The 11956-nt window shown below is 33.7% G+C and overlaps 1 protein-coding gene and 1 long non-coding RNA gene across 2 annotated transcripts; one reads left to right on the plus strand and one right to left on the minus strand.

The window, feature by feature from the left end:
- The first annotated feature begins 47 nt into the window (after positions 1–47).
- Positions 48–5853, plus strand: LOC149905665 (uncharacterized). The gene is made up of 3 exons (XM_090105298.1): positions 48–1330; positions 2989–3053; positions 5455–5853. The coding sequence occupies exons 1-3, from the start codon at positions 262–264 to the stop codon at positions 5851–5853; spliced, it is 1533 nt and encodes a 510-aa protein (XP_089961424.1). The 5' UTR covers positions 48–261.
- Positions 5854–6866: 1013 nt separating this feature from the next.
- On the minus strand, positions 6867–9252 carry LOC149905666 (uncharacterized). The gene is made up of 4 exons (XR_016457077.1): positions 8896–9252; positions 8447–8624; positions 7568–7672; positions 6867–7404 (listed from the first exon to the last, which is right to left on the minus strand). It is a non-coding gene; the product is annotated as an uncharacterized LOC149905666 (long non-coding RNA).
- Positions 9253–11956: the final 2704 nt, after the last annotated feature.

Consider the following 11956-nt stretch of genomic DNA (forward strand, 5'->3'; position numbering starts at 1 on the left):
AGGATTTGATTTGACAAAATAATGACGAAAAAGCGCGGGAATCTTCGAACGAGCCGGGTGTAATTTTTGAAATTTAACATGAAAAAAATTTAAATTAATGTTCAATTGAGTTTGGCTTTGTATATATCTTTTGTTTCCTATATATAAACTTGTAAATTAGTGTAGTTAGTAGTTTTTTTATTGGTAAGTCTATTTTATTCTGATTTATACTTAGTACTTATGTAAAAAAATTTTTGCACTTAAATTTTGGCGGGCTGATCGATGAACGATCCTCCCGACCCTATAGCTTCAGGACCAAGTTTCCAACTTGGTCCTGAAGTAGCTAGTTATATTACGATTCCAAGTATAGAATGTGAAAACGATTTTGCATTAAAAAATAGTTGGGTGGAAAGCACTCCTAAAAAACGCAGGCTAAGGAAACAGGACAGTGATAGCACTGAGCCTAATAAAAAGTCCAATTCTGATGTTACTTTTAATGAATCCTTTAAGAATGATAATAATAATATGAATGAACAATCGGCTTTACCAAATTTACGTTCAGAATACCTATCTACTGACTCCTTCCCTTATATTGTTCATGTTCAGCGTACAGAGTCAACACCTGGCGATGGAACAACATTGCATCCCATTACTTTTGGTCGATTTTTAAAAAATAACAATATTAAAAATATAGTATCTGGTAGTGTTAAAAAAATAGGGAGAAATCGTTGTATTGTAGCATTTTCAACGCCAAAGGATGCTAATGATTTTATTAAAAATAAAAATTTAGAATTAAATAAGCTAAGTGCAAAAATACCAACATTTAACATAAGTCGCATTGGTATTGTTAAAGGAATACCTTCTGAATGGTCCCAAGAGGAAATAATAGAAAATATTTCAACTCCAGCTGGCTGTGGAAAAATTATAAAAGTTAGAAGGATCAATTATAAGGTTATTATTGATGGTTCCATATCTTGGAGACCAACACAATCTGTTGTTCTTACATTTGACGGTCAAGTTCTTCCTGAACGTGTGTATGCCTGTTATAACTCTCTGCCAGTTAATCTTTACATTTTCCCTACCATCCAATGTTTTCAATGCTGTAGATATGGTCATACTAAAAATATATGTCGTTCAAAACCCAGATGTTATAAGTGTGGTCAAGATCATTCTGGCGACGCTTGTACAGTCGAAGAAGATTGTGCATCATGTTTGTTATGTTCAGGCTTCCATTTCGCAACTAATAAAATCTGTCCAGAATTTAAACGCCAAAAGGATATTAAAATAAGTATGTCTGAAAAAAATATATCTTACGGGGAAGCAAGTAAACTTTACCCAAATGTATCAAAGGGCTAAACTGTACATTATAGGGCGTGGAGTTGAGAGTCGTAATTTTTTTTGTGGTTAGCTATTGTCCTATGGAACCTAAATCTGAAATTTCACAGCGCGAAAACTTTTTGTTTTTGAGTCACGAATTTTTGAAAATCGGAAAATTTTACTCCATTTTATCTTTGAAACGCGAACTTACTGTTATGACAGTGTCAAATTGACCTACAGCGATTGTCAAACGCGTTTCATTTCAGGTAAAACATTTCTATCTAACAAAAAAAATATTATAATTTAAATTTTATTTATGAAATTTGTATATTTTTTAACAACAACATTAAAAATAATTATTATTAAGTATAGTTTTTGTAAAATAGATTAAATAAAATAAAATTATTAATATTCGCAATTTATAATTTAACAAAAATATTAATCGAAGTGTCTAGTCGTCCCCTAAACGGATGAATAAAATAAATTAGTCGTCCGATTACCGGATGAATAAAATAATTTTATCGTCCGATTATTCGGATTACTAGATAACCTTTTAACACTAGAGCTAGTTGGGTTGGACTAAAGCAAAGGGGGCGCAGGACTTTTGATGGAGTTGGTGTCATTTTAACACATAGTTATTATTGTTTTATCGTAAAGATAACGCTAATATAAGCATGTTTTATAGGAACAACTTTTCTCTAAAATCAAAAATGGCGGAGATATTCACCCTCAATTCGTTAGGTTAGGTTAGCCTTTAGGTTAGGTTAGGTTAGGTTAGGTTTCTTAAAAAAAAACTACACAGAAATAGGAGCCCCGCGAAGCGGGGCTCCGTCGACGCGCAAAAAAAAATCTAGTTTAGGTTAGGTTAGCCGTTAGGTTAGGTTAGGTTAGGTTTCTTTAAAAAAAAAACTACACAGAAATAGGAGCCCCGCGAAGCGGGGCTCCGTCGACGCGCAAAAAAAAATCTAGTTTAGGTTAGGTTAGCCGTTAGGTTAGGTTAGGTTAGGTTTCTTTAAAAAAAAAACTACACAGAAATAGGAGCCCCGCGAAGCGGGGCTCCGTCAACGCGCAAAAAAAAATCTAGCTTAGGTTAGGTTAGCCGTTAGGTTAGGTTAGGTTAGGTTAGGTTAGGTTTCTTTAAAAAAAAACTACACAGAAATAGGAGCCCCGCGAAGCGGGGCTCCGTCGACGCGCAAAAAAAAATCTAGTTTAGTAAGCGTGGTACCTAAAAAGTCAGATCTAATTCCCATAATAAATAAGCACAATCCTTTTTTAATTGCTCTAAAGTCTAAATGAGACTTGGGTATAACCCTGATCTCTTCTTTCGAATTCCAATTTCCAATATGTTTGTAATTTGTATTCGTGATGACAATTGACAGAATTGATGGGTATGGTGGTGCTGCCATACTTATTAAAAAGTCAATACCTGAGGTCAATACAATTTAAACGTCTAATATTACCAGCGCACAATAATAAATATGTAAATTGTGTTGGCATTAGTTTTAAAAATATTTCAATCATTTCAATTTATATATCCACGGAAATGATAGGGCTGATAGCTTGGCCAAGGATGCAGTGCAGTGTAGAGATATGTAATATGTATCCATACATTAACTACTCTCATGATCTCTTAACATTACGGAAACGATTTCTCTTTGAAGCTACTAAAAATATATGTCGTTCAAAACCCAGATGTTATAAGTGTGGTCAAGATCATTCTGGCGACGCTTGTACAGTCGAAGAAGATTGTGCATCATGTTTGTTATGTTCAGGCTTCCATTTCGCAACTAATAAAATCTGTCCAGAATTTAAACGCCAAAAGGATATTAAAATAAGTATGTCTGAAAAAAATATATCTTACGGGGAAGCAAGTAAACTTTACCCAAATGTATCAAAGGGCTAAACTGTACATTATAGGGCGTGGAGTTGAGAGTCGTAATTTTTTTTGTGGTTAGCTATTGTCCTATGGAACCTAAATCTGAAATTTCACAGCGCGAAAACTTTTTGTTTTTGAGTCACGAATTTTTGAAAATCGGAAAATTTTACTCCATTTTATCTTTGAAACGCGAACTTACTGTTATGACAGTGTCAAATTGACCTACAGCGATTGTCAAACGCGTTTCATTTCAGGTAAAACATTTCTATCTAACAAAAAAAATATTATAATTTAAATTTTATTTATGAAATTTGTATATTTTTTAACAACAACATTAAAAATAATTATTATTAAGTATAGTTTTTGTAAAATAGATTAAATAAAATAAAATTATTAATATTCGCAATTTATAATTTAACAAAAATATTAATCGAAGTGTCTAGTCGTCCCCTAAACGGATGAATAAAATAAATTAGTCGTCCGATTACCGGATGAATAAAATAATTTTATCGTCCGATTATTCGGATTACTAGATAACCTTTTAACACTAGAGCTAGTTGGGTTGGACTAAAGCAAAGGGGGCGCAGGACTTTTGATGGAGTTGGTGTCATTTTAACACATAGTTATTATTGTTTTATCGTAAAGATAACGCTAATATAAGCATGTTTTATAGGAACAACTTTTCTCTAAAATCAAAAATGGCGGAGATATTCACCCTCAATTCGTTAGGTTAGGTTAGCCTTTAGGTTAGGTTAGGTTAGGTTAGGTTTCTTAAAAAAAAACTACACAGAAATAGGAGCCCCGCGAAGCGGGGCTCCGTCGACGCGCAAAAAAAAATCTAGTTTAGGTTAGGTTAGCCGTTAGGTTAGGTTAGGTTAGGTTTCTTTAAAAAAAAAACTACACAGAAATAGGAGCCCCGCGAAGCGGGGCTCCGTCGACGCGCAAAAAAAAATCTAGTTTAGGTTAGGTTAGCCGTTAGGTTAGGTTAGGTTAGGTTTCTTTAAAAAAAAAACTACACAGAAATAGGAGCCCCGCGAAGCGGGGCTCCGTCAACGCGCAAAAAAAAATCTAGCTTAGGTTAGGTTAGCCGTTAGGTTAGGTTAGGTTAGGTTAGGTTAGGTTTCTTTAAAAAAAAACTACACAGAAATAGGAGCCCCGCGAAGCGGGGCTCCGTCGACGCGCAAAAAAAAATCTAGTTTAGGTTAGGTTAGCCGTTAGGTTAGGTTAGGTTAGGTTTCTTTAAAAAAAAAAACTACACAGAAATAGGAGCCCCGCGAAGCGGGGCTCCGTCGACGCGCAAAAAAAAAATCTAGTTTAGGTTAGGTTAGCCGTTAGGTTAGGTTAGGTTAGGTTTCTTTAAAAAAAAAACTACACAGAAATAGGAGCCCCGCGAAGCGGGGCTCCGTCGACGCGCAAAAAAAATCAAATACCTACGTGTGTTGTTTTATCGTAAAGATTACGCTAATAAAAGCATGTTTTGTTGGGGCAACTTTTCTCTAAACTTGATAATTACCAAGATACATGACGGATTGTAAAATGTAAATTTTTTCAATGATGGAATATTATGTATTCAATATTAAGCTGCGAAAGTCCGAATCTAGCTAAAAAACGTTACGCTAAAATAAGCATTGCATTATCATAAGACTTGCCACAGAACCGAAGCTGTCAACCCCGAATTCCACGTGGTCTTGTCTGCCCTACCCCTAGAGTGTATGTAAAAAGCCGGAGGCGCGGAGGGAGAGCAGCCCTCGCCCGCCGTGACAAAGCTCGGGAGCCGTGCGGAGCGGAGCGGCTGAGGCTGGTCGCCGAAGGCGACCAATAAGCTGAAGCTGCGAAGTGGAGTACGGGCGACCGTGCTTTGTCACGCAAGGGCGGAAGGGCTGCACTTCCCGTAGCGCCGGAGCTAAGGCAGTGTCTGAGACAATATAAAAAAGACATGAGGAGATAGGGAAAGGGTTAGGTTAGGTTTTATCATCAATCATCAATAATTTTAGAGAAAAAGTTTTTTTTATAAAACATGCTTATTTTAGCGTTTTGAATAAAAATTATGTATTTTATGATTCCTATACAATTTTCACTTTAGATCAAAAATTTTCTAAGTCCTTACTTTGCGCCCCCTTTGCTTTAGGCGGACCAAAACTTAATTTGTAAATATCTCGAAAACTATTAATTTTCGCGCCCCCCCCTTTACAGGGGAAGTTCCTAGTACCCACCCCCCCTCTCTCCACCCCCCACTACCCCCAAATTCCACGCCCTATAATGTACAGTTTTACCTATCAAAGTCTTATGGGGATGTATTAATGTCTTCATCTGCTTATTCAACCACAAATAGATTGAATGTAAATAGTTCAAATTCATCCTACAAAAAGACTTATTTTTTAAAACCAAAATTGCCTCCTAAGACTAATAAGGGTTTTGATAAAAATGCTCATAATGCTATTATTAGGGAAGCTCAGATTCCTACGCCTGAAAATGGCTGCGGTTATCAAGTAGCCCCTAATGGATCTGAAACTTCCCAGATAATGGATATAATTACTTTACTAATCAACACTCTATTGAAAAATAACACCCTGAAACCGTCCAACGTTGCCACTTTACATAAAGTAATTGATAGTTTATTTAGTAATCATGGATTCCAAAATAATACAGTGGAACTGCAGAAGCGTGATACCAAACCGTAACCACGTCAAATTGTAATGTTTTTTAGTTTATATTTAATCTATTTAGTTTATGTAAATAATATGTAATATTATAATGTAACTTGTATTAATTTTGGCCTAACTCTTCTGATCACCTTGAAAAATATCGTACTATCCTATTTTCCCGTGTATGGATTCCCTACCTTTTACTTGACACTGGCAAATAGTTTTAGCTTCTTGCCATAACAGAAAAAAAAAAAAAAAAAAAAAAATAATGACAAAATACTGACAGCTGTCACTTTTGCTTTTCATGGCAAGAAGACTTAGCAAGAAGATGTGACTATTTGCCTCTGAACAACGATCATATGGAACTGCCATATGCATGTACTTTTCCTGCATACCTAAGTAAACAAATCGGGGTACAAACATGGCGGGCTAGGGACGTTCACTTGTTCGTCTAGTCGATAATATTGTATCGATTGATGATAGAGTTAAGAATGGGTAATTCAGGTAATAAGAATTTTGTCTTTTTGAATGATAAGTATGCAGTAGGTGCTTACCTAGTAAGAGGTACTTCTTTCAACAAAATAAAAAAGATAACTACTTCTATCGGGCAATCGTTACTCGGTAATTCGTGATTCGGATTAACCATTTTGCAATTGTACCTACCTACTAGGGATAGCTGTAGCACAGTATTACCATATTTCCTATAGGAAATAATATTGTAATACTGTGGCTGTAGTGTGTAATCAATACATTTTGATATTTTCGTTCTGCAGTTTTATATGAAACAGCTGATTTTTTTCGCGATTGACAGGGTTTTCTTTATATACCTATGTATCCTCACTAATCCTATCCTATCACTTCCTACTAATATTATAAATGCGAAAGTTTGTGAAGATGGATGTGTAAGTTTGTTACTCTTTCACGCAAATACTACTGAACCGATCACAATGAAATTTAGCACACATATTGAGGGTAACTTGAATTAACACATAAGATAGGTTTTATAATATTAGAAATGCGAAAGTGTGTATGTATGTATATTCCGTTTTCACGCTAAAACGGACAAGCCAATTTTGATGAAATTTAACATCGGGTTTTATTTGACCGGAGCCATCCATAGGGTACTTTATTTATTTATTTATAAGCTTTATTGCACACAAACAGAAAATACAAATTTTACTTAATAGGACATATTTAGTCAAAAGGCGGCTTTATTGCTCCAAGCAATTTCTTCCAAGCAACCCATTCGATCATAAGAGCATTCTTTACCCGCGACTTCGTTCGCATGTACGAAAATAAAAAAGAGCAGAGCCGCTGGCTAAAATACATGTGAGTGACTCAAGCAGATGTTCAAGGGCAAGTATAGTTAAATAACAAACACAATTTTTTCATAAAATAATTTATTTAAGTTATAGTGGTTACTATATATGTTTAGGTACATGCGACAGTAGTCACAGATGCGGCAAATGAGCTTGGCCATATACAGTGTGGAAATTTGTTGACGGACCACTTCATTTAAACATTTAATTTTCTTTCTCTGTTTCTCCACTTTTTCTTCTATTTTTTTCATTCTTCGAGTGCTGAAGCCTAAAACATTAAATAAATTTTAATTATTGATAACAGTTCTCATAATTATACACATGAATCTCAGCATGTATGACTAAGACTATGAAAAAGTTACGTATTGAAGTTCCCTTTTTTTAAACAAGAATTATTTCATATAGGTTTTCTATTCAAGAACTGCTCTTACCAATTCAAGATCCTTGGCATCTTGTGGATGTGAATAACCTGAGCATGATGGTTGATCAGTAGTATTTGATATGTCAATTAAAGCAAATTGAGATGGATGGTCTGCCTGAAAGAGATAAAAATGTTACATTAGATATGGTCCCAAGTAATAATAAATAGATTGCTACAGAAACATGGACTCAATGTTTGGTAAATTGTAAAACTTTTAGTATTTTTTTTTTATTAAAATAATTTATTGAACAAACATAGTGTATTATATACTTATGGAAAGTGTAGCTTTCCAACAACGAAAGAATTAAAAAAATTGGACCAGTAGTTTTGAGGTCTTTTTGTGCATACACAATCAAATCTTTCCTTTTTACAATATTAAGTATAGAAAAAGTTTGAGACGATGTAATAAAAGTTTCACTTTAAAAGATTTTAATAATGTAGGTAATATCTTAAAAACTAAAAAATAACTCAGTAGGTTTTAAGTACCAGTCATCACACCACTTGTCTCATGACAGTCTAGGTCTCTAGAGCATTATGTCAAAAAAGATATTGTGAAGCATATAGCAATTAGATTAATCGGTCAACAGTAAGGGGGTACAATTTCAATTACTACCTTGTACCTAAAAAAAACAAACAGGATGAGCTAAATAAAATCTATACTATAATATTATAAAGCTGAAGAGTTTGTTTGTTTGTTTGAACGCGCTAGTCTAGGGAACTACTGGTCCGATTTGAAAAATTCTTTCGGTGTTAGATAGCTCATTCATCGAGGAAGGCTATAGGGTATATAATATATATCACCACGCTTCGACCAACAGTATTGGAGCCACGGGGGTGAAACCGCGCGGAGCAGCTAGTTGTTTAATAAAAAGATTGATGAATTATTTACCTTTGCAAATACTGTTGGCATAGCATCATCTCTCAATCAAACAATGTTTAAAGTCTTATTAAATGCGCTCTCTTCAAAATGCAATGAGCACACATTAATGTTTTTAGTTCCTGGCCGGATATTTTCTATGCCAATCTTTTCCAACCATGCCTTTCGCCGGGATTCGTTACTTGGTAAACTAAAACGAGAAAATATACAACAATATATAACTTCGCACGTAATTAATAAACAAATTAATAATTTATCGATAAGGTGTTTATGCGATGATGTTCGACACTAGCACTCATGTTTATGTTTTCGATGCAAATGAAATAAGGAGAATATTGCGGGTTTCTACAGCTCATAATAACTAAGACGATTAAATGTAAAATGATTAAAAGATTTCTATACACTTGATAATAAATACACTTTAATATAAGCAACAATTTAACAAAATGTTAGCCACTTACCGTTGAAAGGTTAGATTCGGCCTGTTTTTGCTTTGGCATAGGCCACAACCTACTATAGAACACTTCATGGTACCTATTATTATTTTCAATTATACTTATTACACTCGATTATGGTCGAAAAACACTGGAAAATCATAAAAATTTCACAATTACATCTTCTCACATGTAAACAAAACCGTATACTAAGATGGCGTCCGCGCAGCAAAGGTACATCGATGCCAATGAAGAGAGCGCTAATAAAAAGAGTGTAGATGCTTTTTCTAAGGTAAAACCACTGTTGTGAGAAAGAGATGGGTATATCATTATTATTTCCGCGTCAAATTGAACAATTACGGCAGTTCCATAGGATTCTTTGTTCTGAGCTATTTGCCAGTGTCAAGTAAGTAGACAGTACCTACATGGTACCTACCTACTTTTTTCTGCTGCTTAGCGGTGAGACGGTGACAGATTTTTGAGTGTGTTGTTAGATGCGGTTATAATTTTTTTTTGAATTATCAATGTCACGAGATGAATTATTACATAATATGTAAAAGGATCTTGAATTAATTGTTAGATAATTTCTGCATCCGTTGGTTCAAAGCACACATATAACTTCCTTACCCGCTCATATGCTTGAGAAAAAAAAATGACCCCTTGCTTTGCTACGTGCATCCACAGTTGCAATAACACGATCGAAAATCTTGTTTCGTGCAACTGTGGTTGCAAAGCGACTTTCTTATTTCAATTGATTATAAAATAATTTTAAACGTTTAGAAAAGATTGTACTGTGGATATTATGTGAAAAAAGGTTAAAACATGAAAGATGAAAATTAATTACCTACGCATCATTTTATTTTGTTACATTGATTGTTTTTAATTGATAAGTTTATTAATAATTTATATTAGATTAATTATATATTTATTTTGTTTCATTGATTGTTCCTAATTGATAAGTAATAGGCAAAATATTTACAAAGTTTCGCCTCTATAGCGGTGAGTCGATGATATCGCTTAATTTATGACGCCAAGCCGCCCCGCGCCGCCGCGCTTGCAGCACAGATTTTGTTCATGGTGTCTCCTCTATACGTTGTAGCTCAATGATGTTTTCCCTTATGTTATTTTTTAGTATCGTGGTCGTGGATCAATCGAAGATTCGGGAATTTCTCTATAATAATGTATGTAAGTAATAATAATAATTTGGAAAATCCAAAAGTGCACGCCTCATAATTTTTTTTTAATAAATATTTATTAATTATTATTTTTGTTTATTTAATAACAATTAAACCACATCGAATCAGACCCTGAAAAATGAAAGGGTTCTATTCCTGAGCATACTCAAGCGTAAGAGCGTTTTCACATTATCCGATCCGATATCGGATATCGGAAGCCGATAGCCGATATCCGATATCGGACGGAAGTAAAATGTATGAAATATGTGCCTGTCTTTCACATTGTCCGGTCCGATATCGGATATCGGAGCCGACACCGATATTCCCAGTGGCTATCGGACGATAATGTTCAGTGTTGCCAACTCAATTTTCGAAAAGGCAGTATACGAACAGCAAAAAAGCACTAGTTTGTGTATTTTCAGTCTTATAGCGCGCTCAATCTTTAAAAAAATTCTTTGCTTTTAACCTAAAACCCCTTCTATTAAAAGAAACCTTTTTTTATTAAGAAAACACACATTTAAGTATTTATAGGCATTTAAAATACGATTTATACGGCAGGTATTTTTATTTGCCGTATTAAAATATACGGCAATTGGCTGAACTGAAGTAAACAAAAATATATTGCGTTCTTAAATTCAAATATCTATCTTCGAAAACATTAGTGTCTATCATCTTTATTTTATATCATTCTGCCTCGCTCCTCCTCCAACTCGGATGTTGGTTGTGCTGTTTATTGTATCGTTGTCATTGAGTGCTTTGTTTTTAACCGACTTCAAAAAAAGGAGGAGATTTCACACAGATTTTATTTTTATTTTGAATTTACAACAAAGAATACAAAGTTTGAAAACTCTTAATTCTAAAATAATTGTTTATGAGAATAAAATAATTTATGTATCTTTACTTACAGGAAATTACAACAATCATATTACAAATATATCTGAACGAGTGACAATATTATTTTAGGATATTACAGTGTAATAAGAAAAAGAAAAGAAAATGTGAACAAAGATTGTATCACTTAATAAATTTATCATAGGTACTACATGAACTTTTATAAATGTATGCAGTGAAAAAATGACTAAATGACTAGGTACGTCTTGCTAAAAATACATTTAATAGATTTTGAAAGGTATTTACTAATATGTATTACTAATACTAGGTTGTAGTAGATAATAGATATTGATATAAATTTATTTAATTTATAATGTGTTAACATAAGTATATTATGTTATACAAATGACCGATAGCAAAACTATTTAGTAAATAGCACATCTAAATAATATGCAGTAATTTGTGATATCAAATCTTTTTTTACATTTTACTTTTCTTTTTTGAAGTTGTTTTTCTTTATCGTAGTTATTTTTAATGTACATGTCATGTACATGTACAACTATGATTTATAACATTTGATTTTTTTTTTAATTTTACCTTTTTTTATCAACTGGCAATTTAGTTTAGTTTTCTCTAAAAATTTCTGGCAACACTTATGATGATATCGGAACGATTTTATCGGACAATGTGAAAGGGCAAATTGTATCCGATACCGGATATCGGCTATCAGCGTCCGATATCCGATATCGGATCGGATAATGTGAAAACGCTCTAAGAGAAAATAATTTGGAAAATCCAAAAGTGCACGCCTCATAATTTTTTTTAATAAATATTTATTAATTATTATTTTTGTTTATTTAATAACAATTAAACCACATCGAATCAGACCCTGAAAAATGAAAGGGTTCTATTCCTGAGCATACTCAAGCGTAAGAGAAAAAAAAGACTCGATTAGTAAAGTATTTCGGTCGCTATCGTGTTAACAAGAAAAAGGATCCGCACATACAGACACACGGACGTCCAAGACAGAACTTTTTTAAACTGTTTTTTAACTAGTTTAAATAACAAAAATGACATCAAAA

Source organism: Colias eurytheme, chromosome 9 (assembly GCF_061535395.1).
Source record: "Colias eurytheme isolate Ceu_HAF_F1 chromosome 9, ilColEury1 Martin Lab GWU primary, whole genome shotgun sequence".
Classification (NCBI taxonomy): Eukaryota; Metazoa; Arthropoda; class Insecta; order Lepidoptera; family Pieridae; genus Colias; species Colias eurytheme.

What these genes read in the sequence shown, in the direction of transcription:
- LOC149905665 (XM_090105298.1), top strand. Translation starts at nt 262, where the DNA reads ATGAACGATCCTCCCGACCCTATAGCTTCAGGACCAAGTTTCCAACTT. An exon ending in TTACCCAAATGTATCAAAGG is followed by an intron (nt 1,331 to 2,988) that starts GCTAAACTGTAC and finishes TTCAAAACCCAG; the next exon opens with ATGTTATAAGTGTGGTCAAG. An exon ending in CGAAGAAGATTGTGCATCAT is followed by an intron (nt 3,054 to 5,454) that starts GTTTGTTATGTT and finishes TACCTATCAAAG; the next exon opens with TCTTATGGGGATGTATTAAT.